The 13843-nt window shown below is 44.7% G+C and overlaps 1 protein-coding gene across 1 annotated transcript in view; it reads right to left on the reverse strand.

Annotated features, from left to right (window-relative positions):
* LOC311136091 (phospholipid-transporting ATPase IC-like) overlaps positions 1 to 13843 on the reverse strand; it is a 57607-nt gene that overhangs the window by 22158 nt on the left and 21606 nt on the right. The window contains exons 10-21 of the mRNA XM_084170174.1: positions 10927 to 11085; positions 10529 to 10617; positions 7210 to 7400; positions 6501 to 6709; positions 6217 to 6260; positions 5961 to 6117; positions 5496 to 5684; positions 5183 to 5295; positions 4692 to 4856; positions 2704 to 2815; positions 2294 to 2369; positions 2049 to 2181 (exon numbers count right to left, since the gene is read on the reverse strand). Coding sequence (XP_084026300.1) covers positions 2049 to 2181; positions 2294 to 2369; positions 2704 to 2815; positions 4692 to 4856; positions 5183 to 5295; positions 5496 to 5684; positions 5961 to 6117; positions 6217 to 6260; positions 6501 to 6709; positions 7210 to 7400; positions 10529 to 10617; positions 10927 to 11085 — 1637 coding nt within the window. The remainder of the gene's footprint in view (positions 1 to 2048; positions 2182 to 2293; positions 2370 to 2703; positions 2816 to 4691; positions 4857 to 5182; positions 5296 to 5495; positions 5685 to 5960; positions 6118 to 6216; positions 6261 to 6500; positions 6710 to 7209; positions 7401 to 10528; positions 10618 to 10926; positions 11086 to 13843) is intronic.

Below are 13843 nucleotides of genomic sequence, written 5' to 3' on the forward strand. Positions count from 1 at the left end.
TAGATACCTGGCCTGCTCGTCAATGTGCCCATTTGGGGATCTGATAGTATTTCTGATTGTCTTAACTAACCACCACTAATGAACTGTGGAGCTTCGCAAAGTAATGTTGTTTTCTTCACCTCAAAACACCAAGCAAACAAAGTTTGATTTTACATCCATTGAGAATGACAATAGTTCCTCAATGTATTTGAAAAATCTTTCCAGCTCTCCTTCATTTGGGAAAAATGTAATGCTCTGATCCAGTGGAAACGTCATAAAATAGGCCTACCTGATTACCTCTTATCCCTGCACAAATAGCCTAAAGATGTATCTGTCTTTCTCCCTTCTGATAACCAGGTGGCGAATCGCATCTCTGCATGTCTGGCAGACATAGTGTGGATGACGGATCACCACCTCAAGCTGAACCTCCGCAAGACGGAGCTGCTCTTCCTCCCGGGGAAGGACTGCCCGTTCCATGATCTGGCCATCACGGTTGACAACTCCGTTGTGTCCTCCTCCCAGAGTGCAAAGAGCCTTGGCATGACCCTGGACAACACCCTGTCGTTCTCCGCTAACATCAAGGCGGTGACCCGATCCTGTAGGTTCATGCTCTACAACATTCGTAGAGTATGACCCTGCCTTACACAGGAAGCGGCACAGGTCCTAATCCAGGCACTTGTCATCTCCCGTCTGGATTACTGCAACTCGCTGTTGGCTGGGCTCCCTGCCTGTGCCATTAAACCCCTACAACTCATCCAGAACGCCGCAGCCCGTCTGGTGTTCAACCTTCCCAAGTTCTCTCACGTCACCCCGCTCCTCCGCACACTACACTGGCTTCCAGTTGAAGCTCGCATCTGCTACAAGACCATGGTGCTTGCCTACGGAGCTGTGAGGGGAACGGCACCTCCGTACCTTCAGGCTCTGATCAGTCCCTACACCCAAACGAGGGCATTGCGTTCATCCATCTCTGGCCTGCTGGCCCCCCTACCTCTGCGGAAGCACAGTTCCCGCTCAGCCCAGTCAAAACTGTTCGCTGCTCTGGCACCCCAATGGTGGAACAATCTCCCTCACGACGCCAGGACAGCTGAGTCACTCAACACCTTCCGGAGACACTTGAAACCCCACCTCTTTAAGGAATACCTGGGATAGGATAAAGTAATCCTTCTACCCCCCCCCCCTACCCCACACCCCCATAAAAATAAAAATATTGTAAAGTGGTTATCCCACTGGCTATAAAGGTGAATGCACCAATGTGTAGGTCGCTCTGGATAAGAGCATCTGCTAAATGACGTAAATGTAAAAATGTCTGGAGCTCTCTGGCACGGGAAACTCAGAGGGCCCAGAATATTTTATACAATGTTGCTAGCGTGAGCTTCTGGTGATAGTTGATGCAATGTTTCAAGTTTGTTGCAGGCAGGCCATGCGTAGCCAATGTGATTTATAGGATGTTTATTTTTAAATCAGGATATTTTCTACCTGCAATGTTTTTATTTGTTGGCTTTATGTAGGCTATCTTTACATAGTTGGCAATGGTAATAGAAGTACGTTTTTAGATTTGTATTTTCATTTTGATAGAATTTTGATTAACAACATGACAATGATTTTGAGACATTATGTTATTATAAATTAAATGACTGTTCCACGAAAATGTGCATATGAAAACCATAACTGGCACGCAGATTGGTATAAATGGTGAGATAAATTGGCATTCCACATGAAAAAGGTTTGCCGACCCCTCGTGTAGCCTATTACCGGTACCTTCCAGAGTAACACAGAAGGCCAACAGGAGCGGGAGAAGCGGATGGTCGGGTCAAGTACAGTTTATTTTATTTTATTAGTGTTATCTTGATCTCTGGCTCCCTCTTGAGTCACTGTCTTATTTCATCAAACAGTGCGCTTAAAGCGTCAGACAAGCTCAATGCATATAGTTGATTTTACTCAAATACATACGGTGTGTCTATATATGGAAAAATACACGACTTTCGGACGACCAAGATTTGTTTTCAGTCGGGGACAGCCCTAAGTTGAATAGTAAGACCAACTATGATGCAGTCGGCTCCTACACTCACCAGCCAGCCTCCAGTGATGATGAGGGCGTTCCTGCCAGGCTCGGGGAAGAACGGATCCGGTACCTTCTTCCTGGTCCGACCGAAAGCAGGCAGCTGGTCCCTTCTGTTTGCCTGTCTGATCCGCAGCTTCTCACTGTCACAAACACAGAATGATTTCATTTGGGGGTTAAAAATAACACACTGTATATCAACACGATGTATATTTGATCCCAGAGGATATAAGTATTATTGAAAACCAAACCTACTTGACATCCTCCCCATAGTGGACCTGCATGTCATCGGTAAGCAACTCACAGGAATAGCCAATGTTCTCAGCCGTTTCTGCAAGGGAGGAAATGTCTCCATGTTTCTTTCCATCCCAGACATCAATACACATTTAATCCATCAAGCTGCAGACTCAGTGAAGTAGCAGCACAAGAGAAGGTTTGATCGCAACACTTAAAATCAACAGTAAAACATTGTTGGGAGGTAAACATGGCACCCTATGGTGCATTACTATGAGCCCTGACCACTATATAGAGAACCCCAGTCTCTGGTTGCATAGAGATGAACATTCCAGATGCTCTCCCACCACAGAGGCTGGCCATCACTGAGACGCCGCCCCTGAGAACATACCTCTTCTCTTTACTCTCTTTTTCCGTCTTTTCTCTCATACCTTTCTTATCTCCAGTGAGAACCCAGATCTTGATGTCAGCCTTTGCCAGCTTGGCGATGGTCTCAGGAACCCCGTCCTGTAGCTTGTCCTCGATGGCAGTCGCTCCAATCATCTGCAGATCAGGACAAAACAACGCTAACGTGTCTCTTTTAAAAAGAGTAGAAGGAATCAGCAACTTTTGGGCGAGCCAAAGCTCTGAACAGCATGTATGTCAAAAATAACTATTGGAACTTGTAGAATATACAGTGCATTCGGAAAGTATTCAGACCCCTTCCCTTTTTCCACATTTTATTATGTTACAGCCTTATTCTAAAATGTATATATATATTTTTTATAATCTCAATCTACACACAATACTCCATAATGACAAAGCAAAAACAGGTTTAGATTTTTTTGCTAATTTATTAAAAATAAAAAAAACAAAATATCACATTGACATAAGTATTCAGACCCTTTGCTATGAGACTCGAAATTGAGCTCAGGTGCATCCTGTTTCCATTGATCATCCTTAAGATGTTCCTACAACTTGATTGGAGTCCACCTGTGGTCAATTCAATTGATTGGACATGATTTGTAAAGGCACACAACCTGTCTATATAAGGTCCCACAGTTGACAGTGCATGTCAGAGCAAAAACCAAGCAATTAGGTCAAAGGAATTGTCCGTAGGACTCCGAGACAGGATTGTGTCCAGGCACAGATCTGGGGAAGGGTACCAAAACATTTCTGCAGCATTGAAGGTCCGCAAGAACACAGTGGCCTCCATTATTCTTAAATGGAAGAAGTTTGGAACCACCAAGACTCTTCCTAGAGCTGGCTGCCGGCCAAACTGAGCAATCGGGGAGAAGGGCCTTGGTCAGGGAGGTGACCAAGAACCCGATGGTCACTCTGACAGAGCTCCAGAGTTCCTCTGTGGAGATGGGAGAAGCTTCCAGAAGGACAACCATCTCTGCAACACTCCACCAAATCAGGCCTTTATGGTAGAGTGCCCAGACGGAAGCCACTCCTCAGTAAAAGGCACATGACAGCCCGCTTGGAGTTTGCCAAAAGGCACCTAATGGACTCTCAGACCATGAAAAACAAGATTCTCTGGTCTGATGAAACCAAGATTGAACACTTTGGCCTGAATGCAAAGCGTCACGTCTGGAGGAAACCTGGCACCATCCCTACAGTGAAGCATGATGGTTGCAGCATCATGCTGTGGGGATGTTTTTCAGTGGCAGGGACTGGGAGACTAGTCAGGATCGAGGGAAAGATGAACGGAGCAAAGTACAGAGAGATCCTTGACGAAAACCTGCTCCAGAGCACTCAGGACCACAGACTGGGGTGAAGGTTCACCTTCCAACAGGACAACGACCCAAAGCACACAGACAAGACAACGCAGGAGTGGCTTCTCAACAAGTCTCTGAATGTCCTTGAGTGGCCCAGCCAGAGCCCGGACATGAACCCGATCGAACATCTCTGGAGAGACCTGATTATAGCTGTGCAGCAACGCTCCCCATCCAACCTGACAGAGCTTGAGAAGATCTGCAGAGAAGAATGGGAGAAACTCCCCAAATACAGGTGTTCCAAGCTTGTAGCGTCATACCCAAGAAGACTCAAGGCTGTAATTGCTGCCAAAGGTGCTTCAACAAAGTACTGAGTAAAGGGTCTGAGTACTTATGTAAATTTGATAATTTTTTATTTTGAATAAATGTGCCTACATTTCTGAAAAAATGTTTTTGTTTTGTCATTATGGGGTATCGTGTGTAGATTGATGAGGGGAAAAAAAACAATTTAATCAATTTTAGAATAAGGCTGTAACGTAACAAGATGTTGAAAAAGTCAAGTGGTCTAAATACTTTCCGAATGCACTGTATTCTACTACCCAAAAAGATATGACATAGATTTCAGTGAATCAGTCCTTTAAAAATAGGCCCTAGATTTAACTGACAAATTTGTTTAGCTCATTATCATTATCTGTAGTAGCAGTAATGGGAGAGCGTCCTACCATGAGGTTGCTCTCAATCTGTTCATACACTCTGTCTAGAGCAGCCTCCCTGTTGCCCATAGCAACACTGGCGGCCTTGTGCTTCTTAGCCCAGGCATCAAACTCCTGCTCGCTGATGTCCTTATAGCACAGACACAGGGTCCGGAGAGTCTCGTTAGCAAAGATCTACAACGGAAGAGAAGGTTTTTTTTTTTTGGTTTAGGTTTATTTGAACATCTTGGCACATATGGCAGACGTGCACAGGATGGAATTACTTGAATGAGAACCAATGAATACACAGGTACAGGGGGATATATAAAAAGGTGCATTTTCACCATTGTGAAACTACTGGAGCCAAGCTTCATTCAATAAAGTGACCAACCAAAAAAGTCTAGAATGTCCTAGCTCAAAATACAACCACACAAGTGCTTCATAGTCTGGCCCCTACTACTCTACATAGACTGAAAACCATCCAGTACATATAGCCTATTAAAAAGACATCAGTGACTTACGTCCAGAGCAGTCTGGGTCACTTCCTTGTATCTGGAGTTAGGAGAGAGGCGTTCGTAGATGACCGTGTCCGCTCCTTTGCAGTACAAACGGATCCGACCGTCAGGGAACCTCACTGTCAGAGAGAGAGAGAGAAGACTGCATGTTAGGTAGATGGGTCCCAAAAATCCAGGTCGGTTTGAAGATTTCCAAGTCATCAAGGAATAAGCAGAGGGGGAATCCTCCAACTAGGACTTCCAATAAACCTCAGAACTTCCCAGAGCTTTACAACCCACGAAGGGACACCATGGTCACAGTCTTAAAACGGTCACTCACGGATGATGGACATGCGTTTGCGGTCGCTGTTAAAGTCGAGCAGGGCCAGCATCTCGTAGGTCATCTCCTGGTCCATCTCGCTGATGGTGATGGTGTCCTGGGTACGGGACAGGAACACAAAACCAAAGTTCCTGGCGGCCGTCACCAGAGCCCCCTCGTCAGGAGAGGCTGCCTGGTACACCAACTCATCTGAAGACAACAGACGCACATCAAGTCTGGGGCCACAGCACCATGGTACTCTAAAGGAAGGCCACCTAGTCTTCCTAGGTGTGTTCAATTAACAGGACTATCACATACTGTATGTGTGTGATCAGTGATTTCTGAACTGACCATCAATAAATCAGCCAATTATTGATTGAACTTTGACCTCTATCAACACTATGCAGTTGATTGAACTTTGACCTCTATCAACACTATGCAGTTGATTGAACTTTGACCTCTATCAACACTATGCAGGTGTCTCACCTTCTTTCTGCTCCACCATGACAGTGTGACAGAGAGACAGCAGTTTGAAGAACTCCAGGGCGTTTTTGTCCTTCTTGGACTGGATGCAGGCCACCAGGGAATGATCCAGGTACTCAAACTTCCTGTCCGCGTGCTTGTTCCAGGTGAAGTCCACTGGCTGTGAAGGACAGGGGGAAATAAATAACCATCAAGACAACGCCATAGATGAAGCACTGTATGTGTCAATCTGAATAAAAACACAGTTTGTCAAATGTACCCTTCCACGATCCAGAGTTACACCCTCAGAATTAGTAGGGTCACCTGAAAAATGAAAATATATTAATAATCATGTCATAACACAAGCTTCTAAACAATGTTTACAGGTGAAATCTGTTTAGTTCAAAACAATGCAGAGTTGACCATGATGTCCATTCAAGCAAGACTTGAGGTACCAGACCTTAAATGGTCATTTGGCAATGACAACAACCTTGACAATGACAGCACAATCAGATCTGGGAACACCAGGCTACATTCTAGCCAGGATAAAACAATTAGTCTTACCAAAGGTGCGTCCAGCGATGGTGCACTTCTTGAAGGCCATGATGTTCTGTGTGAGGGTACCGGTTTTGTCTGAAAAAATGTATTCGATCTGACCCAGTTGTTCGTTGAGGGTGGTGGTGCGGGCCTTGGCTGGGGTGTCTTTCTCCTGGTAATACATCTGAAGGTCCCAGTTGATGAACTTAGACTGGCCCAAACGAATCACCTCCACACTGGACAGAGGAAATTGGAAATATTTAACCTTTATTTAAAAATCAGGAAAGACCCTTGATTAGAAACCTATTTTGTAAGGGGGGACCTGAAATACTCTCATCATGACTCAATTCACTATTATTATTATTATTATTATGATTATTACTACCTCAGGTACATGGGTGTTAGGATACTAGATACTAAGAGATAATATGACAGTTCTGATTCTTTGACTAAATAAAGCCCTCTGTAAAAGCAGGTGGTAGACGGTACAATAAAGAGCTTGGTCGTGTGCAGTAGGCAGAAAACGTTTTGAAACAGAATAAAAACAGCGAAGTTCTACACAAACTTGTTCCAATAAGAACACCGATTTCTGTTTTCCGTTGCAAAAAGTTTTGCTACGACGTGCCCTACTGAACACTTGCCTGGGTTTGAGAGTGACTCACCCAGAGACACATCATTATTAGAACAGGTATCCCTATTCAAGTCAATGCGTCTTTGATTCTATTTCTATACTCACCTGACGTAGAGGGAGATGGGCACCATGGTATTGAGCACGATGATGTATCCCCAGAAGCTGAGGAAACCTCTGTAAGAAGCAGTCTGGTCCTTACCGTCATTCAGATACCAGGCTTTGCTGCCTACCTCCTCATACCAGAAGGTGTTTCCGATGGCCAGGCCAGCACACAACAGGACCAGGATTACAAAGATCTGGAGAGGGGAAGAGAAGGAATTGAATCAGCTTTTCGACAGCGTTTCCACTCGCTCTATTTTTCCATCTCTATTTGTATTTATTACGGAGCAGCTGCTACTCTTCCTGGGGTCCAGCAAAAATTAAGGCAGTAATGTACCTTATAATACAATTTTTAAACATTAAAATACATTTTACAACAGATTTCACAATACATTAAGAGTGTGCCCTCCGGCCGCTACTACAACACACAATCCATGTATATTTGTCTATTGTGTGTATGTGTGTGTGTGTTTGTATGTGTGTGTTTGTACCGGTGTGTGTGTCCTCGCTGTTCCATAAGGTGTATTTTTTTATTGTGATTTTACTGCTTCTGTGAGTCACTTGATGTGGAATAGAGTTCCATGTAGTCATGGCTCTATGTAGTACTGTGTGCCTTCCATAGTCTGTTCTGGACTTGGGGACTGTGAAGAAACCTCTGGCGGCATGTCTTGTGGGGTATGCGTGAGTGTCCGAGCTGTGTGCTAGTAGTTTAAAAAACAGACACCTCGGTGCATTCAGCATGTCAACACTTCTTACAAAAACAAGTAGTGATTAAGTCAATCTCTCCTCTACTTCGAGCCATGAGAGAATGACATGCATATTATCAATGTAAGCTCTATGTGTACATTTAAGGGCCAGCTGTGCTGCCCTGTTCTGGGCCAGTTGTAATTTTCCGAGGTCCCTCTTTGTGGCACCTGACCACACGACTGGGCAGTAGTCCAGGTGAGACAAAACTAGGGCCTGTAGGACCTGCCTTGTTGAGATTGTCGTTAAGGCGGCACAGCAGCGCTTTATGGACAGACCTCTCGCCATTTTAGCTACTGTTGCTTCAATATGTTTTGACCACAGGAGGACGTGCTCATGGTAATGGCTGGAGTGGAATCAATGGAATGGTATTAAATACATAAAAACACATGGTGTCCAGGTGTTTGATGCCATTCCATTTGGTCCCTTCCAGACATTATTATGAGCCGTTCTCCCCTCAGCAGCCTCCGCTGGTTTTGACCATAACCGTTTACAATCCAGGGTTACTCCAAGCAGTTTAGTCTCCTCAACTTGCTCAACTCCCACATTATTCATTACAAGACTTAGTTGAGGTTTAGGCTTTAGTGAATGATTTGTCCCAAACACAATGCTTTTAGTTTCTGAAATATTTAGGACAAATGTATTTCTTGCCACCCATTCTGAAACTGACTGCAGCTCATTGTTAAGTGTTCCAGTGATTTCACTCACTGTAGTAGTTGACTTGTATAGTGTTGAGTCATCCACATACATAGACACACTGGCTTTACTCAAAGCCAGTGGCATGTCATTAGTAAAGATTGAAAACAGTAAGGGGCCTACATAGCTGCCCTGGGGAATTCCTGATTGTACCTGGATTATGTTGGAGAGGCTTCCATTAAAGAACACCCTCTGTGTTCTGTTAGACAGGAAACTCTTTATCCACAATATAGCAGGGGGTGTAAAGCCATAACATATAAGTTCTTCCAGCAGCAGACTATGATCGATAATGTCAAAAGCCACACTGAAGTCTAACAAAACAGCCCCCACAATCTTTTTATCATCAATTTCTCTCAGCCGATCAGTCATTTGTGTAAGTGCTGTGCATGTTGAATGCCTTTCCCTATAAGCGTGCTGAACGTCTGTTAATTTATTTACTGTAAAATAGCATTGTATCTGCATTCTAAAAAGTTTACTAAGGGTTGGTAACAGGCTGATTGGTCGGCTATTTGAGCCAGTAAAGGGGGCTTTACTATTCTTGGGTAGCGGAATTACTTTTGCCTCCCTCCAGGCCTGAGGCCACACACTTTTTTGTAGGCTTAGATTGAAGAGATGGCAAATGGGAGTGGCAATATTGTTCGCCATCATCTACAGTAATTTTCCATCCAAGTTGTCAGACCCCGGTGGCTTGTCATTGTTGATAGACAACAATAATTGCTTCACCTCTTCCACACTCACATTACAGAATTCAAAATTACAACGCTTGTCTTTCATAATTTGGTCAGTTATACTTGGATGTGTAGTGTCAGCGTTTGTTGCTGGCATGTCATGCCTGAGTTTGATAATCTTGCCAAAGAAAAAATTATTAAAGTAGTTGGCAATATCAGTGGGTTTGTGATGAACGAGCCATCTGATTCAATGAATGATGGAGCCGAGTTTGCCTTTTTGCCCAAAATTTCATTTAAGGTGCTCCAAAGCTTTTTACTATTATTCTTTATATAATTTATCTTTGTTTCATAGTATAGTTTCTTATTTTTGTTCTCAGTCATTTTATTAATGGGTGCATGCTTATTAGTAACTGGAGTAAGACATTTCGTAAATGTGTCAAGTGTAGCGTCTGGTTGCTCCCCATTACACACCAGCAAATATTCTTTACATCAACATAGGACCTCTTAGTTTCTACATAATGTGTGAAATGCTTGATAATGTATGCGATATCAACAGAGAGGTATATTTTCTGGGTGACCTAAATATTGACCAGTAGCTTGTGTAGGATTCCCCCAGGAGCTTGTGTAAATTCATTAACTTGTTTGCTAAAAGTAGCCACTTCGCCCCTGTAGTCCTCTGCAAGCAAACAGTGGATACATTGAAAGACCGGGCGGTCCACATTGTCCAGGAATAGAGCAAAAATAAACAGCTCCTGCAGCGTTGAAAACGTTCAATAGCGACCTCCATTTGAGACTGTCGGCTAGCTAGGCTAGCTGGGTTTCCGTGTCTCTCTCCTTACAGGGAATTCTCAACTAAGTGAACGAAAACAGCACACACAAACCCTGCTAGCTTGATACTGAGAGCTATCAGCTAGGCTAGTAGCTAGCTACGGCAAACAACTTCAGACTTTTTGGTCTGGCAGGATCCCGGGACAGACAGTAGCAGTCACAGCAACTGAAAATAACTGCGTTATGTGATCCAAAATCCATAAAAACAAATACATAAACCAAGCTTTGCGAGCAAACACTGTCACAACTTTACACAAAAACAATAAACCGAGGTCTCTCATTCAGCGTTCAACATACGTCGCGCTCTGATGTAAATGGCTGTTAACAGACTCAATTTCATAAAAGGGTGAAATATTGTGAGGTGTAGTGGATGATTTAATATCACTTACAGTGTACACCATGTAGTTCATCAATTCATCGATTTTAGTCCTCTTGAACCTGGTCTTACCACCATTCCTCATGATTTTAGTGTCAGCGCCTACATCAAAACAGTCAACAAACAAACGAGTAAGGGGTTTTGCATGAGATGAAGTCCAAGACGGCATATTTACATTATTGCATGCCCATGTTGTTGGTGTGTGAAATATTTGAAAAGGTGTGTGACGTATTTACCTGAAAAGATGTCTGTGTGTGGTGGGTGTGTCAAATCAAAAAAGTTATTCGTCACATGCTTCGTAACCAACAGGTGTGGACTAACAGTGAAATGCTGTGTGTGTGTGTGTGTGTGTGTGTGTGTGTGTGTGTGTGTGTGTGTGTGTGTGTGTGTGTGTGTGTGTGAGGTATATACCTGCGAAGATGACCAGTCCGTGACACTCATCCGTGTTTCTGATCCTGCATCCTCTCAGCATCATGTTGTCCAGATCCAAAGGGAACCGGTCCTTCCTCCAGCGCATGGTCCCAGTGAACTTATCCAGACGGTTGTTCGGCTCCTCACACACTATCATGGCTGTATGGGGAAACAAGGGAACAGTAACCACACACTATCATGGCTGTATGGGGGAAACAAGGGAACAGTGACCACACACTATCATGGCTGTATGGGGAAACAAGGGAACAGTGACCTCACTATCATGGCTGTATGGGGAAACAAGGGAACAGTAACCACACACTATCATGGCTGTATGGGGAAACAAGGGAACAGTAACCACACACTATCATGGCTGTATGGGGGAAACAAGGGAACAGTGACCTCACTATCATGGCTGTATGGGGAAACAAGGGAACAGTAACCACACACTATCATGGCTGTATGGGGAAACAAGGGAACAGTAACCACACACTATCATGGCTGTATGGGGGAAACAAGGGAACAGTGACCTCACTATCATGGCTGAATGGGGAAACAAGGGAACAGTAACCACACACTATCATGGCTGTATGGGGGAAACAAGGGAACAGTAACCTCACTATCATGGCTGTATGGGGGAAACAAGGGAACAGTAACCACACTATCATGGCTGTATGGGGAAACAAGGGAACAGTAACCACACACTATCATGGCTGTATGGGGAAACAAGGGAACAGTAACCACACACTATCATGGCTGAATGGGGAAACAAGGGAACAGTGACCTCACTATCATGGCTGAATGGGGAAACAAGGGAACAGTGACCTCACTATCATGGCTGAATGGGGAAACAAGGGAACAGTGACCTCACTATCATGGCTGTATGGAGACCAAGGGAACAGTGACCTCACTATCATGGCTGTATGGGGAAACAAGGGAACAGTGACCTCACTATCATGGATGAATGGGGAAACAAGGGAACAGTGACCTCACTATCATGGCTGAATGGGGAAACAAGGGAACAGTGACCTCACTATCATGGCTGAATGGGGAAACAAGGGAACAGTGACCTCACTATCATGGCTGTATGGGGAAACAAGGGAACAGTGACCACACACTATCATGGCTGTATGGGGAAACAAGGGAACAGTGACCTCACTATCATGGCTGTATGGGGAAACAAGGGAACAGTGACCTCACTATCATGGCTGTATGGGGAAACAAGGGAACAGTAACCACACACTATCATGGCTGTATGGGGAAACAAGGGAACAGTAACCACACACTATCATGGCTGTATGGGGAAACAAGGGAACAGTAACCACACTATCATGGCTGTATGGGGAAACAAGGGAACAGTGACCTCACTATCATGGCTGAATGGGGAAACAAGGGAACAGTGACCTCACTATCATGGCTGAATGGGGAAACAAGGGAACAGTGACCTCACTATCATGGCTGTATGGAGACCAAGGGAACAGTGACCTCACTATCATGGCTGTATGGGGAAACAAGGGAACAGTGACCTCACTATCATGGATGAATGGGGAAACAAGGGAACAGTGACCTCACTATCATGGCTGAATGGGGAAACAAGGGAACAGTGACCTCACTATCATGGCTGAATGGGGAAACAAGGGAACAGTGACCTCACTATCATGGCTGTATGGGGAAACAAGGGAACAGTGACCACACACTATCATGGCTGTATGGGGAAACAAGGGAACAGTGACCTCACTATCATGGCTGTATGGGGAAACAAGGGAACAGTGACCTCACTATCATGGCTGTATGGGGAAACAAGGGAACAGTGACCTCACTATCATGGCTGTATGGGGGAACAAGGGAACAGTAACCACACACTATCATGGCTGAATGGGGAAACAAGGGAACAGTAACCACACACTATCATGGCTGTATGGGGGAAACAAGGGAACAGTAACCACACACTATCATGGCTGTATGGGGGAAACAAGGGAACAGTAACCACACTATCATGGCTGTATGGGGGAAACAAGGGAACAGTAACCACACACAATCATGGCTGAATGGGGAAACAAGGGAACAGTAACCACACACTATCATGGCTGTATGGGGGAACAAGGGAACAGTAACCACACTATCATGGCTGTATGGGGAAACAAGGGAACAGTAACCACACTATCATGGCTGTATGGGGAAACAAGGGAACAGTAACCACACACTATCATGGCTGTATGGGGAAACAAGGGAACAGTAACCACACTATCATGGCTGTATGGGGGAAACAAGGGAACAGTAACCTCACTATCATGGCTGTATGGGGAAACAAGGGAACAGTAACCACACACTATCATGGCTGAATGGGGAAACAAGGGAACAGTAACCACACACTATCATGGCTGTATGGGGGAAACAAGGGAACAGTAACCACACACTATCACGGCTGTATGGGGGAAACAAGGGAACAGTGACCTCACTATCATGGCTGTATGGGGAAACAAGGGAACAGTAACCACACACTATCATGGCTGTATGGGGGAAACAAGGGAACAGTAACCACACACTATCATGGCTGTATGGGGAAACAAGGGAACAGTGACCTCACTATCATGGCTGAATGGGGAAACAAGGGAACAGTGACCTCACTATCATGGCTGAATGGGGAAACAAGGGAACAGTGACATCACTATCATGGCTGAATGGGGAAACAAGGGAACAGTGACCTCACTATCATGGCTGTATGGAGACCAAGGGAACAGTGACCTCACTATCATGGCTGTATGGGGAAACAAGGGAACAGTGACCTCACTATCATGGATGAATGGGGAAACAAGGGAACAGTGACCTCACTATCATGGCTGTATGGAGACCAAGGGAACAGTGACCTCACTATCATGGCTGTATGGGGAAACAAGGGAACAGTGACCTCACTATC

This window comes from Coregonus lavaretus, assembly GCF_964263955.1.
Source record: "Coregonus lavaretus genome assembly, chromosome: 10".
Lineage (NCBI taxonomy): Eukaryota > Metazoa > Chordata > Actinopteri > Salmoniformes > Salmonidae > Coregonus > Coregonus lavaretus.